Source organism: Ursus maritimus, unplaced genomic scaffold, assembly GCF_017311325.1.
Source record: "Ursus maritimus isolate PB19 unplaced genomic scaffold, ASM1731132v1 scaffold_24, whole genome shotgun sequence".
Lineage (NCBI taxonomy): Eukaryota > Metazoa > Chordata > Mammalia > Carnivora > Ursidae > Ursus > Ursus maritimus.
In genome coordinates this window covers 34,959,609-34,974,036 of record NW_024424897.1, presented here as the reverse complement: position 1 = coordinate 34,974,036, position 14,428 = coordinate 34,959,609, and the positions used below count along the sequence as shown (strand labels likewise).

The following is a 14,428-nucleotide window of genomic DNA, read 5'->3' as shown; positions in this document are numbered from 1 at the left end:
GGCCCTGGTGAGGAGGGCTGGCACACCTGTGGACAGCCCTGGGTAGCACTCCACCTGCCCTTACCTGCCGCCCTTGTCCTTTTCCAATAGGACCCTGTCCCCCCTGAGCTGACCAGTCTCCTACAGCAATCCCAGGACCCCCTACTCAAGGTGATGTTTCCTGCTGACCCCGAAGAGAAGGCCCAAGAGGAGCCCTCTGGCCAGAGCAGAGCCCCTGTGTTGACTGTGGTGTCCAAGTTCAAGGTGGGTCTGGGGGGTGCCGATATGATGTGCTTGGCTCACTTACCAATCTCAAATATTTACTGAGCACATCCCAGGATTGGTACTGTGTGCCAGGGAAGGTTGACGAATCAAGTAGACGTGGTTCCAGTCCAGCGGAGTTGGTAGTCTCACGGGGAAGACCAAGACAGGAAACTGACAGAGACATACAACTGACATGATTGGAAGCCTGGGGGCTTGTGGGTGGCACAGTGAGGGCCTCTCACCCACTGCTGATAGGGCCGTCGTGGAAGAGCAGTACTTATGTGAACCTCTGTGCCCTAGTCCGTTCCCAGTTCTCCAGCTTCCTGCTCCAGCTCTGTCCTTGCCTAGCAGATTTGCCACCTCCTCCAGCACTTTTGCTTTCTGCCAGCTCTAAGCCCTTGCACATTTTGTTCTACCTCCGATGCCCCTGCCCCTCCCCCCCACTCCCACCCTCCACACCCTTTGGCCTAGTTGATTCCTTCTCCTCCTCCAGACTTCAGCCTCATCATCACCTCCTAGAGGAAGCACCTTGTGGAGCCCAGATTTTGTTGGCACATTCCTGCCTAGCCTCAGACAGACCCCTGAGGGGGCCCACCCCATGTCTGTGTGGCCCGTCAGACCCTGGGCTCTGAGCCGCAGACTGATATTGTCCTTGCCCCAGCACAGCTCCCCTGGCACACAGGATGGGCTTAATGAGAACAACTGTTGCCTGAATGAGTGGCAGTGGCTCCTGAGATTGTTCTCTTCTAGGAAGGTTGCACCAGTGAGGGTGGGGGAAGGGAGCAGAGACCAACCAGGTGCAGGACTGCAGGTCAGGAAGTTCCCTGGAGATGGGGGGGGGGGGGGGGGGGGGGGTGAGGTCAGGCCAAGAGGGTGCTTGGACTCCATGAGCACCTCCCATAATCATCCCAGGGCTCGAGAGGATCCCCGTCTCGGCTGTAAGGACCGTCTGGGCTGTGTGAGGCAGTCACTCACCAGGGCCCGGCTGACGGCCGCAGGCAGCCCCGGTCTGCCTGACCGCACCGTCTCCCTGCAGGCCTCCCTGGAGCAGCTTCTGCAGGTTCTGCACGGCACCACGCCCCACTACATTCGCTGCATCAAGCCCAACAGCCAGGGCCAGGCGCACACCTTTCTCCAGGAGGAGGTGAGTCACGGGGCCGAAGCTGCTTTGCAGCGAGCTCTATCTGGCCAAGGCCCTGAAGGGATGAAAGGCAGAACTTATCCTCCAAGTGGAGTGACCAGAGCGCGTCTCCCGGGCTGAGTCTCACATTAGGGCGTCTTGTGTCCCTGCTTTGGCAGCACGGTCATGTATGGTGTTGCGGTCTGCACACGGCACAGTGAGCTAGCCAGGAAGGCCCCACTGCAGCCTACACTCTGTTAGCCAGTCATGTGCCCTGATGAGACAGAGCTGCCTCGAGGAATGGGTGGGTTTTGTGATTTGCTGAAAGCCTGCGTTGCCTTACAGTCCTGCACAGTGCAGCCATTTCTGACCAGAGGTTGAGTTTTTTCTGATTTGCACAAAAGCAGTCGGTGGCCAACAGCTGCCCTTTGTTCAGGGTACAGGGCTCCGAGATGTGGATGAGGTCTGAGTGCTGCACCATGCTAGAGAGTGTCCCACAGTCAACTGGCCTAGGGTTTTAGGCCAGGATCTCTCCACTCAGGTCCCAAAGAATCTTTACAATATAACCTCTCCCCCCTCTCAGCCATGATTTACTCTGTTGCCCACAAAATACAAAACAGATGGAAAGCAAATTGGGTCGGGCTGCATGGTGAGGCAGAGACTCTGCACCGCCTGGAGGGGTGAGACAAAAGCAGGACCAGCACTTGCCTGAGCTGCATCAGAAGCCAGGCATCGGATGAGGGGACCTGGGGCCACCAGGACCCTTTCTAGCAGGGAGATTTTCTTGAGGTCCCAAGAAGTAGACCCCCATCAGCCACACCTCTGGACAGCCTGCAGGTTCATAACCAAGGCCACGGTGAGGCCTGAGAGGGCAGAAGGACTGTTATTTTTGGCCTGCTGGCCCTGTGCCGCAGGTGCCCACCCTGTCTCCCACCCTTGCAGGTCCTGAGCCAGCTGGAGGCCTGTGGCCTCGTGGAGACCATCCACATCAGTGCTGCTGGCTTCCCCATCCGGTGAGTGCGCCGAGCTCTGCATGGGGCAGGGCCAGTGCTGGGGTGGAGCTTGGCACTCAGGCGCGACAAGAGCTGTCCAGCCTGGAGAAGGAGGTGGAGGTGAAGAGAAAGAAGCAGGTCTGCAGAGGTCAACCTGGAACTTGAGAGGCTTCACTTGTTCATTTATCCGTTTACTTTCTGTGTACTGTTTTGTACCAGGCACTGTTTCTAACATCAGTGAATAAGGAAGGTTAGCCTCTGCCTCTTGGGACCCATGTTCCTATGGGAACACGTACAAGAAGTATAAAGTAATCAGTGCTAAGAAAGAAACAAAAAATGCTGCTCGGTAGACTAATGGGGAAAGAGGATCTTTGGGCTGGTCAGGGAGGGGATCCTCTAAGCAGCTCAGGCCTCTGGGAAGGGAGGGTTTGGGGAAGGAAACAGCAAGCACAAAACTCCCAGCTTAGGAACTAAGATGCTAAAGTGATGGGGAGCATAGAGACCTGGGGGGAGAGGGACTGCACAGGCCCCACAAGGACCTGGCAGTTTGTCCAGAGGGCTGGGAAGCCGCTGGACGTTGTGAGGAGAGAGTGCTGTGCTCCGATCCATGTTCTGTGGCTGCTGTGTGGCGCCTGAACACAGGCAGGAGAGAAGGGAGATGCATGGGAAGGCTGTTGCCGGTGTACAGGCAAGATGGTGACCCAGATGAGGGGGGCAGCCCTGAAAAATGGAGAGAAATGGGTGAAATTGGAGTATGGCTTGCGACAGAAACAGGACTGTGGGTTGGTTGACCATGGGGTGTGGGCAGTCAGCTTCCAGGTCACACAGGAAACTTCCAGGCTTCCATCTGAGGCTAATGGATGTGTCGGGGGACAGTTCCCTGAGACAGGATGTCTGGGGAAGGCACAGGCTGGAAGTGGGATGGGAGGGGAGTCAGGAACGTGACCTCGTCAGGTTTGCGGCAGCTGGAAGACAGGTTGGGGCCCAGAGCTTTGGGAACTGGAGAGCGTGAGGATCTGTCCTCGGTGGGTTGTAGCGTCATGAGCAAGGCGGAAATCACGGTGGGGAGAGAGGAGTGCTCTCAGGCCGTTCCTTGGGGAACATTCACATTTAGAGAGAGGGTAGGTGATGAGAGTCGTGGGTGAAGGAGGAAGCCAGGCTCATGGGGGTCAAAGGAGCTAGAGAACCTCAGGGGGATGGGGGTCAGCCGGGCACCTCCCAGAGGCCAGTCAGAGCACCAGCCACTGGATTTGGTGGCATGGCATTTGCTGATGGCTGCAACAAGAGCCTCATGGGAAGTGTTGGGGACGGAAGGCAGACTCGGGAGGAGGAGGTGGAGAGATATGAAGTGGCACTAGCTGGCTCAGTGTCTCGGTGAAGGGGAGCAGAGAAATCGGGAGGAAGCAAGGGAGGCTGTGGGGTCAGAAGCCACACATGGGGCTGACCGTGTACGCAGCAAGAGCCATCCAACTGGGGAGAAGCCTGCAAGCCCCTCTGGAAGGAGGCAGGCTGCAAATCCCTACAAAAAGAGCAAGCACTTTGTTTGGGTAGACCAAGGCAGCAGGAAGCAGCAGACCCAGTTTAAAATGGGTTAAACTGGTTTCTGTGAGTGACCGTAGTAACCCCTCCAGAATCACCACCTCATCCGTTCAGTGGGCACCGCCAGGCAGCGCCTGTCTTCGCTGCTGCGTAAATAGAGGAACTCCCGTTGGCCCCAAGCACTGTGCCAGGCTCACAGATGAAGTCACTTCTATTTCTTCCACCTCCCTCGGCTTCCAGGATCCCTCACCGGAACTTCATGGAACGATATGAATTACTGAGAAGGCTCCGTGCTCCCACGTCCTCTGGCCCCCGCAGCCTACCTCCTGCTGAAGGGCGCTCAGGTGAGTGGGGCGCATTTGCTAGTCCTGTGTTCAACCACCATTGACTGAGCACCTATCCTGGGCCATCTCAGGGCTGGGGCTGGGCATTCAGAGCGGAGTAGAACATAGCCCTGCCCTCATGGTTCTTGGTTCACTGGGGGAAACAGACTAAAGGGAGACAAACAGTGGGGAAAGTGGAAAGGCAGAGCTGGGAACAGAATGCTGTGGGTAATGCTGGAGAGGTGTGAATCAGGGAGAGCTTCCTGGAGGAAGTAGTGTCTGAAGATAGATGGTATTGGCCAGGGGAAGGGCATTCCACCTGACAGGTAATTGAACAGAGAGCTACAGGCAGGAGACAACACTGTGTGTGTGAGGAACTCTAGGCCAGTGTTGCCTGCCATAAGGGTAGAGAACAGTTGGAGGTGAGACTGGGTGATGGGCAGGCCATGTCACAGAAGCCGAGCATTATTCTCTGGACAGCTGGAGGTACCTCAGAGGAGGAAGGGAGTGATGTCAGCCTTGTGCTTTCTGGAGACCACTGTGGGGCTCCCATGGCAGGCCATGGGAGTGAGGCTATTACGTTGGTCAGAGTCAAGCTAGAGATGTGGGCACAGTGGGCAATGTTGGGAGGAAACTGGTCAGACTGTGCCTGGCCAGTGTGGAAAGGAGGTTTGGGGGAGCTGCTAAGCCCCACAGGGCTGACTTGAGCTCCAGGTGCCTGGAGTCATCCAGTGGAGACGTCTGCAAAGCCCTTGGCAAGCTCTAACAAGGGAAAGGTCTGGCATGTGGCCCTGGTGTGGGTGCTGTCAGCATGTAGGGTAAGCCCCCCGCACGGGTAGAAGAAGAAGAGGCCAAGGACTGAGTGTGAGGCCCCTGCCCAGCAGGATCCCAGCCCAGCAGCAGCGGCTCCCACACAGCCCTACCCTGGGGCCTGGCAGACCTGGGACAGTTCTGCTTTCCCTCCTCTCTCAGGCACTATTTTGTCACTTGCCTTTCATTCTTTTCCCTCACCTCTTTCCTTCCCCTCTTCATGATCTGCTCTCCTGCTCTGTCTCGTGCCCAAAGCCCCCTTCGCCCCCGGTTGATTTTGCGGTTTCTCGTCTGCGGCATCTTCTTTGGCAGCCTCTGTCTCCAGAGAGGCACTGGGCAGCAAAAGGTGGTCAGAGCCCTCAGGTAAATGGTCTACAGGAGCCAGCCGTGCACGCTGCGGGAGGGCAGGCAGGGGCACCTGCTGGGCCTCCCTGGGACCGGGATTTGTTCTCCCTTTTCTCATACATGGCAGGGAGTTAAGGGGTCAGGGGCCATGGGAGCAGCCCAGCTGCCCTGCTTGGCCCTCCGCATGTTTGGGGCCTTGGAACAAATGCTAAGTAGCCTGGGTTTCCAGGTTGGGGTCCAGGTACCAAGTGCCCTTTGCCAGCTTGCCCACGGGACCCATGGGGATGGAGGCTGCAGGCCAGCCCAGGGGACAGCCACAAGTGGGGATTCCCGTATTCCTCAGAACAGTGAGGGCCTGAGGAAGTCTAGAGGGGTCACCTCTGGCCTCCCCCATAAAAGGACGGAGAAGTGGTTAGAGGCAAGAACAGCAGCAAAAAAGCCTGTGGAGTATTGAGGATTTGAGAACCGGTTTCTCAAGTCCACAGAAGTGTGTAGATGACCAAGAGCTGATAGGACCTCCTTCGTCCATCCCACAGAATGGTCTCCATGCACCGAGGCGGCCGCACTGCAACCTCTCCTCCAGGACATCCTCCACACTCTTCCAGCTCTGACTCAGGCAGCAGCCATACTTGGTGACCCAGCAGAGGCCACACCAGCCCCAGTTCACTGTGGCAGGACCAAGGTGTTCATGACGGACTCCATGGTAAGCTGGTTTGGGGATGAGGAGGGGAGTTCACCGAAGTCAGCCGCGTGCTCTCAGCAGGACAGGGTCTGGGACCACTTCAGGGCAGTGGGAGGAGAGGCTGAGGACCTCAGTGGATACGCCTTCTCCCAGCTGGAGCTTCTGGAACACGGACGTGCCCAGGTGCTGGAGCAGTGTGCCCGCCGCATCCAGGGCAGCTGGAGGCGACACTGGCATTGCAAGCAGGAGAGGCAGAGGCGGGCGGCCGTGCTCATCCAGGCAGGTAGGAAGCGCACGGGCTCGGTGCCAGGCCAGCGCACAGGCCTGCATGCAGACCCTGCGTGATCTGGGTTTCCTGCAGACCCCATATGCCAAGGCCGTGTCCCAGCCTCAAGACGTTGATGGCACGACCCTGTGGTGCACTGAGATTCGAATTCTGATCCACCTCACCCAGACTGTCTCCCCAGTTCAGTGGAAATCAGGTCACACCACAAATAAGGGTGCTCTGTAGGCAGCAGAGGCTAAAAATTTGCCTTTAATCCCCCTTTCCCAGACCTAGAGAGTGGTTTATGCAACCTTCCTTTGCCTCTATGACAGATCATTCCCTGTCGGGTCCAGGGCTTGCAATGAGTTTGAGAAGGTAAAACTGACAAGATTTGATTCATCAAAGGAAGAGATATAGGAACCATGTTCACAGCAATGTTATTTTGAAAATACTAGAAACCAGCCACACAGCTGATGGTGGTAGAGTCGTGGCTGTATTATGGACCATCTCTATGATGCAGCCAGGAAGTGTTTTTGAAGAATATTTTTAATTTAATGGAAAACCACTTTCCAATGTGATGTTCAAACCAGGATGCCAAACTGCACGTCGAGGGTGATGCCACCTTCCTCAGGTGTGTTTCTGTGTAGACAGGCCTAAAAAATTGTGTAAGGAAACTATAGAACTGTCTGCGATGGTGAGATAACAGGATTTGGATCTGTCTTTAAACTTTTTAGTTTTCTAGAATCCAAACATTAATATTGAATGGAATAGCCCCTTTTCTGAATATGATTGTACCAAAAAGAACCAGAAAATGCTGAAATTGCAAGAGAAGGAAACGAAAATTGCCACACGATCAGTCCACCATCCAGCAGGGATCCCCTTTCCAACACGTGGGTGCACGGTGGGGTCACCGTTTATGAATCCGTAAAGCCAGTAAGCAAATCCAACGGAGGATTTCCCAGAAGAGACCCGTCTTGTTCCCTGGGCACTGCGCGACGAGGCCGAGGAGGGAGGCGAGCCTGCACCCCGCCGCGCCGCCACGCGAGCTCTGTCCCAGGCTGACGGTGTGAGGGGCGTCTTTGAGAGCCAGGTTCGCTTCCGTACGGACTTCGCTCCGTCCCTCACGGCGGCACAGGCCGGCCGTTCACTGGAGAGGCGCCGGGTCCAAACGTCTTCAGCAGCTCGGGCGTGGCTGCGGGGCCAGGCTACACATAGTTCTAACGAACGTTTCATTTACTTTCTCGTTTCTGGACAAACCACGCAGCCACCCGGTCCTGGTTCGCTCGGAGACACGTGCAGAGGCTGCACGCAGCTGCCACGGTCATCAAGCGTGCCTGGCGGAAGTGGAGAGTGAGTATCTGACTCCCGCGGGCCGGACGGCCTCCTGCCCCTCCTGCGCCAGACACCACCTATCCCTCGGGGCGTCTGGGACGCAGAAAGGGTGGCATCAGCAGCTCTGGGCATATACTAAAAACCATGGAATTACACGTGGTGAATTTTATGGTGTCTCAAATCTCAAGGCTATTTTTAAAGTAGCATACACGAGGCCTAAGCACAGGCGCCTTGGGTATAAAGAAGTTCAGCCACATGGCGCCCAGCTCCTTGAAGGCATCCAGCTGTTCAACAGCCTGGTGCCCTTCAGGTCACCTTGTTAAGCTGTTCTATTATAAAAGATAGTTTTGGTTTCCATTAAGAGCTAATGAACTGAAAGCTGTAAAGTGGGGTTTTTTTGTTTGTTTTGTTTTTTTTTTAAGATTGGAATGGCCTTCCTTGCTTCGAAAGAACTGGATGGTGTGGAAGAAAAACACTTGTCTCAAGTTCCCCTTCCCACGGGCTCTTTCCTGCTGCCGCAGACACAGACCAGCCTGCTGGCGGCAATAATCCGCCTCTGGCCCCTGGGACTGGTCCTGGCCAACGCGGCTGCGGGTGTCCGCGGCTTTCAGAGGAAGCTGGTGGTCTGGGCCTGCCTCCAGCTCCGCATGGGGAGCCCCAGTAGCTACACGGTCCAGACGGCACAAGAACACGCTGGTGTCACATCCATCCGAGCGCTGCCTCAGGTAAGCTGTGTGGCGGGACAGCAGTCCTGCCCGCGACGGCTCTGGGCCCCTCACATGTCGCAGAAGACAGGAGCCAAAGCCCATGAGTCCGCAGCGGGAACAGGACTGAGGCTGGGACAAGAGCTGTCCCGACCCTGCTCCCAGAGCTGGAAGCCTGAGCTTCCCACCTGGCTGCAGGTTTGGGTGGTTTCTGTCATTATGACTCAGAATTTTCCAGAGCCCTTTCACTTTATAAAAACTGCCTTTGAGTGTTGTTCTGCCTTCTCCTCTGAATCTCCATTTAATTAGTCCCACTTTTTAAAACTTTGGGTTGTGATGACAGCTTATTCTGTCAAATGGCACTGAAGTTAGCATCCTGTTTTCCTCAAATTGCTCCGGCTGCGCAGATGACAAGCAGGTCAGTCAGTGGTCCAAGAGCTCTGTTTATATCCCAGGCAGCGGGAGGAAAGGGAGTCAGCCAGCACATATAACAGGCTGATGCTCAGCCTGCCACACGGGTCCCAGCTAGGGTTGTGTGGCAGATCCAAAGGAAGGAAACAGTTCCCACACCAGAGGAATCACGATAGGCTGTGATCTGGAGAAGATCTCCCACGACAACACACAGGCCAGCCAGAGTATAAACAGAGGTGGGATTGTTTGCTATTCCAGTTTTAAGAGCCTTAAGACTGTGACAGGTAATATCTTATTAGGGGGGAGCTTCTTCATCCATCACACCGAATGGACGTGAAATGTTGTATTTTAATTTGCCACTGGTTTAGAATGAGCAAAAAGCATGAACCAGTTCCGCTCCCACTCTGACTCTACCAGTGCTTGTCCACACCTCTGTGCGCTTCTAGCCTTGGCTCTAGGGGGCACCTGGAGGGCTCCCAGGACCTGGGGTTCAACGTCTCTCTCTTTCCCCGTCTAGGGCTCAGTCAAGTTCCACTGCAGAAAGTCTCCACTGCCATACGCGGACATCTGCCCTGAACCCTCACCCTACAGTGTTACTGGCTTTAATCAGATTCTACTGGAAAGACACAGCCTGGGCCACAGGTGATGTCTTCTCACCTTCTAGCCTCACCTGGCTGGGCAATCCTTTGGTGCCTTTGTGTCTACAAGGCCTGTTGCTGCCAGCTGCCTTGCCAAAGACATTCAATCCACACAACGCTGCCAAACTACTCCCACAGCAACGCCAAGCCCCTGTGACTAAGTGCTGGCTGCCACAGCCCCTGCACTAGCGGCCCCGGGGCTCTCATCGACACCTCAGGCCCTGACACGTGTCAGGGGTTGGTTAGCAAACCAGGGCTAAGAAACCTCAGGGCCACAGAGGACTCCCCCCATCTTACTACCTTCAGAGAGCCGACTCAGCAGTGCAGTCCCTCACTACAGTGGGGCACCCCCGGTGCGCTGCAAACAGAACAGGCCAAGTCAGCTTGAAATTAGCCCCCAAATTTCGACTGGGATATTTGTATTCAGTTCCTTAAAAAGGAACAAAACCTTACTATTTAACATGTTGATTTATTTAATGTAATTTCAAGCAATTATGAACGAAGGGTAAACAATGCAATTTACCATAGAATACCACATCGATTTTATTTAGCAACGGTGAGCAAGTTCTAACTCAAATGGGTATGAGACTTGACAAATCATGTGTGATGTCTACACTGTACCAAAATTAAAGTATTTAAACACCACCATCTGAATGTCAAGTTCTCCCTCCATAAAGGGTTTGTCACCTCGAATATCCTCTTGCCTGAAACCCACGCCTACCGTGCTGTAGAGAAAGCCTTTGTGTGGCCCACCCTACGTCGGCCGGCCTGGAAGTCAGCACCCTTGCTGAGGGCCCCGCGCTAGCCGTTCTCCTGCGGGGAGCGGGCAGGTTCCAGGAGTCACGCACACGGTCCAGCAGCAGCCCAAGAATTCGTCTTAGGAATCCTCGTCCTGGGACGGCTCCACGATCCGCAAACAGCAGTCCGCAAACTCCACAAACAAGGGCTCCTGCATGCAGGCTCTCATGAGCTGCGCCTTGTCGGCGCCCTGGTCGAGGCTGAGCATCAGCTGTCGAAGGTGTGGGTTGAGCAGCAGGCTTCTTAGTGCTGCAGACTCCCCTTACACACGAACAAGAAAGCCAGTGTGAGTCCAAGCGGGACCGGATGGAGGCAGCTGATAGCTACGAGCGCCCAGTGTCGTCAGTACACATCGAGGGCGCTGCATCCCCTTCACCTGCAAACCCAAGAATGGAACCAGTGCTCCACATAAACGAGGTGAGGTCGGTTAAACGCCATGAGTCCTGTTCTTGGCAGCTCTATAAATTAACTTTACACCATTTCAACTAGGAAGCAATAGCACAAATACAGAGAACAGTTCTCTGAAATTGTTGGCATGTTGTTCTCCATGGGCCTGAAGGTTCTCCCTGGTGAAGACGGTGACACCAAATACTCTGAACGCTGCGGAAGCCAGTGCGTGGCCCTCGCACCGCAGCCTCAGTAGCAATGATCAGACACTGCCATCTGTGTGGTGCCTTACAGCTGACCAAGCCCTTCACACCTGCCCTCGGTCTCACTGCCGTGGGCGCAGGCGCGCAGCAGGGTGGGCCTGACTATGAGATAGAAACAAAACCTCCCGTGTTTAGGAACTACACTGGCCCGTTCACTATGCACGTCACAGAACTGCCCCAAGGCCCAACCACGCGGGCCTACAGAAACACCGGGCGTTAGAACACCTGTGTCCTTCTAAAACTCCAACTCTTGAGATCACTGTCTGCTTGAATGGCTAGACCATAAACAGAGCGCTGGGGAGGTGGGATAAATGCAGGCCCCTGCCCTACAGACTAGGATGGGAGAGAGAAGGTACCATAAAATATGAGTGGTATATTTCAAGGCCCCATGGGAGGGTGAAAAGTGCTTGCTTCTGAGAAAGACAAAAGGTCAAGAAAAGTTGAGCTGAGGGAGAGTAACCTGAACCAAGCCTTGAGGGAGGAGAATTTTGCCAACCCACAAAACCAGTAGGATTCCAGGCCAGGGAAGTTGTAGGAAGGAGGGGAGGTGTGGAAGCCCTGAATGTTTACAGAGTCACGTGGCTGAAGGCCTCTGCGTGCCACACTCAAGTACAGGGGACCCTTGAACAACACAGGTTTGAACTGCACAGGTCCGCTTATACATGGAGTTTTTCCCCATAAATACAGTGCTATAAGTGTATTTTCTCCTCGTAATTTTCTTAACGCTCTCTTTCATTTATTGTAAAAATACAGCATATGCTATATGTAACATACAGAATGTGTTAATCGACTATGTTATCCGTAAGGTTTCCAGTCAATAGTAGGCTATTAGTTCTCAGGGAGTCGGAAGTTATACACAAATTTTCAACTGCAGGGTGGCCGGAGGGGAGCCCTACCCCTGCGTAGTTCAAGGGTCACCTGTATTTAGTAACTTAAAAAAAAAAATCACATTCTATACATTGGATTAAATGTATCAGTGGTTGATAAAGAAGCAAGCACAGCACACTTACCTAAATTCTTTAAATTCTGCAAAGAAACTCTGTCCTCTTCCTCATCACTATTGAGAAAGTCAGCTACAGAGTCGTCGTCCTCATCATCTGAGGAATACAGAACACAACTAATTAAGACTAGAAACAAAACCTAGGTGCCAGACTTGAACAACTACTCCAACAGATAAAAAATGTGCACACCAGTGACAGTAGCAGGGGTAAGCAGGTATTGACAAAAGAAAAATGACCTTTTCTGGAATTTGCGGCTATACCAACATTCCTCTTTTTGGGGGAGGAGGGTGAAGCCAAGAATTGGGGAGTTTAACAAATGCATCTTAGTGTGTTCACATGATTGTTCTATGTGTTTCTCTTTGGGCCAGGAGCCTGATTTTCCAATTCCTATCACCCCAGCTCCCCTCACTATGGCTCCAGCCCTGTTGGGGGCCAAAATATTAGGTGCTCTGTAAATACCTGCTAACATGAATACCTTGTGCTTTCAACATGGCCAGAAATTTCTGACACTGCCTGAACCCAACAAGGAAGTTTCTCAAAGGGCAGAAATAGGCTATCCCATGCTGGGAATGTTTAGTACCTCTTTGCTGGCACCAGGAGGGTGTCGGACCCAGAAGATACTAGAGTCTGTAGAGATGGACGGGATGCCCGCCCACTCCCACAATAAGCTGTGAGGAGCCCCCGGCAACAGGAAGGTGAGCTAGGCCAAAGGCAGCCTCCCACCCGAGCCTAGCTCAGGTAAGGGACCGTTCGAGCCAGGCCCAGGGATGGAGACCTGAAGCCAAGACTGGAGAAGGCTCCTGCCAGCAGGTCCACCCCTTACTCCCCCACACCACAGCCAGCTGCCTGTTGCCCCCTTATTTCTCATCCTTAACAACGCCCTCGGGCTGCTCTAAAATACACAACAGGTGCCCCACTCCTGGGGCTCTGGGCTAAGGAAGCCGTCGCTCCTTAATGAAGCCATCGTTCCTGACTCTCTGTCCCAACCCACGTCTCCTCTTTCAGTTTCTTCTGTTTGAAACCCTTTCCGGGGTTGGTTTTTTTGAAGTCAACCAACTCACCTTTGTTTCCTGCAGGCTTTATAGTTTTTGCCGCAACAGCCGACCTTATTTTTTTCTCAGTAGGACGAGTTTCAGGGTTGCACTGCTCTGAAAGAGACACAGATCAGATGCACATCACTCCACTTCAGCGAGGAGGCCGCGCCTCCCCACCGAGCCAGCATCTAGGTGGGAAACATGGACGTGGTAAGGGATACGGGTGGGGACGGAGATGAATGCAGAGAAAGTGAGGGATCCCATCAAAGGGCAGCACCCAGAAAACAAGAAACCCTGAGCCTGGCAGAGGCTGGAGGAAGCAGGCCTCATGCACCCTGAGGGCTGTCCCCATCCTCCTTACCCCGCCTAACCTCACAGGGCTCTCCCCAAGATTAAGTGGCACACACAATTAGCGAACTGTTTTCTCAGCAGTTTCAGATACCGAGTTTGCATGTACCACGTGCCACTGGGATGACACAGATGAAAGTCATCAGGCCCACCTCAAGGGGTTGAGCCTTAGGATGGCAGCTAGAGCTCTGGATAAGAAGAGTCTGATAAATGTCACCTGAGAGGACTGGGAGACAAAGGGGAGGCGCTGCCAGGTGGAAAGAGCATCACCGGCAGAGGGAAAGGTCTACAGCTGGACTAGGCCCCTGGAAGAGTAGGGTCATATGCAAGGACACAGGGATGCGCAACCAGCAGCTGATAGGGCAGGCCTGGCAGGTGGCTGGGGCACAAGTGGAGGAAGCAGGAGAAGAATGCCACACGGGAGGTTGGCCTTTCTTCCCAAGACCCTGTCTCTCATCAAAGGCACTGTGATGTTCAGGGTGGAAAGGTCTTTAATGGTGTGAGATGGCCTCACACTCCACAGGATGTTTATCTGCATCAATACCAATTGCCAGAAGTGCCCCCGACCCTCCTCAGCTGTCACAAGAGAAACATTGTCACAATGTGTCTGCCTAGGGAGAGCAATACCTAGGCTAAGAACCACCACCTCCCTTTGCTAGAGAGGCTGGAGTTTTCAACAAGGGAGTGAATTCCTCAAATACGCATTTCAGGAGAAACCCTGGCAGCAGCAGGGCCACACACTGAAGAGCTCCAGATTGCCCTGGATTGCCCTAGGGGTTCCCAGAAGGGCCACCCAGGGCTGCACAGCAGGAGCAAAGCTAAGAAACCCGGTTCCCCAAACCTATTCCCAGCAAAGCAGTTCTACTTCTTTCCAGTCTATCTTGAACTCAAAAGTTTCCTTTGAAAATGCCCCAGAGATAGGGTAAAGAACAAAAACAGCAGGGGGAGCGATGCAGCTTGAAACATACCTCTAAGTCAGAGATGGAGGGGATCACACTAGGCGCAAAAAACCCCAACAAGGAACTTGAACCAAAGAGTGAACTCAACATGAGATCGTCGGAAAGGGTCCCTAAGGACGAAGAGGCTCCGGGTTGGAGTTAAAATGTAGACTTAACAGCACTAATCGCTCCTTAAGGTAAACAGATGTACCTTGTTGTTTCTAACCAGGGATTGAAAAGAAAGAAAATGTTGTT

The 14,428-nt window shown here is 53.9% G+C and overlaps 2 protein-coding genes across 6 annotated transcripts in view; one reads left to right on the top strand and one right to left on the bottom strand.

Moving 5' to 3' along the window:
* The window catches only part of MYO19 (myosin XIX), a 34,462-nt gene extending 24,413 nt beyond the window's left edge, over positions 1-10,049 (top strand). For 3 of the 4 annotated variants that reach the window (XM_040640936.1, XM_040640937.1, XM_040640935.1), the window contains exons 18-26: positions 91-243; positions 1,280-1,387; positions 2,306-2,376; positions 4,135-4,238; positions 5,909-6,075; positions 6,208-6,337; positions 7,584-7,669; positions 8,074-8,376; positions 9,284-10,049. In XM_040640936.1, the coding sequence (XP_040496870.1) occupies positions 91-243; positions 1,280-1,387; positions 2,306-2,376; positions 4,135-4,238; positions 5,909-6,075; positions 6,208-6,337; positions 7,584-7,669; positions 8,074-8,376; positions 9,284-9,412 (1,251 nt within the window). In that variant the 3' untranslated portion in view covers positions 9,413-10,049. Of the gene's footprint in view, positions 1-90; positions 244-1,279; positions 1,388-2,305; positions 2,377-4,134; positions 4,239-5,282; positions 5,385-5,908; positions 6,076-6,207; positions 6,338-7,583; positions 7,670-8,073; positions 8,377-9,283 lie in introns of those variants that run through there. The other variant, XM_040640938.1, reaches the window with a different exon arrangement.
* ZNHIT3 (zinc finger HIT-type containing 3) overlaps positions 9,930-14,428 on the bottom strand; it is a 5,122-nt gene continuing 623 nt past the window's right edge. Inside the window, exons 3-6 of one of the 2 annotated variants that reach the window (XM_040640943.1) lie at positions 14,204-14,394; positions 12,915-12,996; positions 11,863-11,949; positions 9,930-10,463 (exon numbers count right to left, since the gene is read on the bottom strand). In XM_040640943.1, the coding sequence (XP_040496877.1) occupies positions 10,282-10,463; positions 11,863-11,949; positions 12,915-12,996; positions 14,204-14,284 (432 nt within the window). In that variant the 5' untranslated portion in view covers positions 14,285-14,394 and the 3' untranslated portion in view covers positions 9,930-10,281. Of the gene's footprint in view, positions 10,464-11,862; positions 11,950-12,914; positions 13,002-14,203; positions 14,395-14,428 lie in introns of both variants that reach the window. The other variant, XM_040640942.1, reaches the window with a different exon arrangement.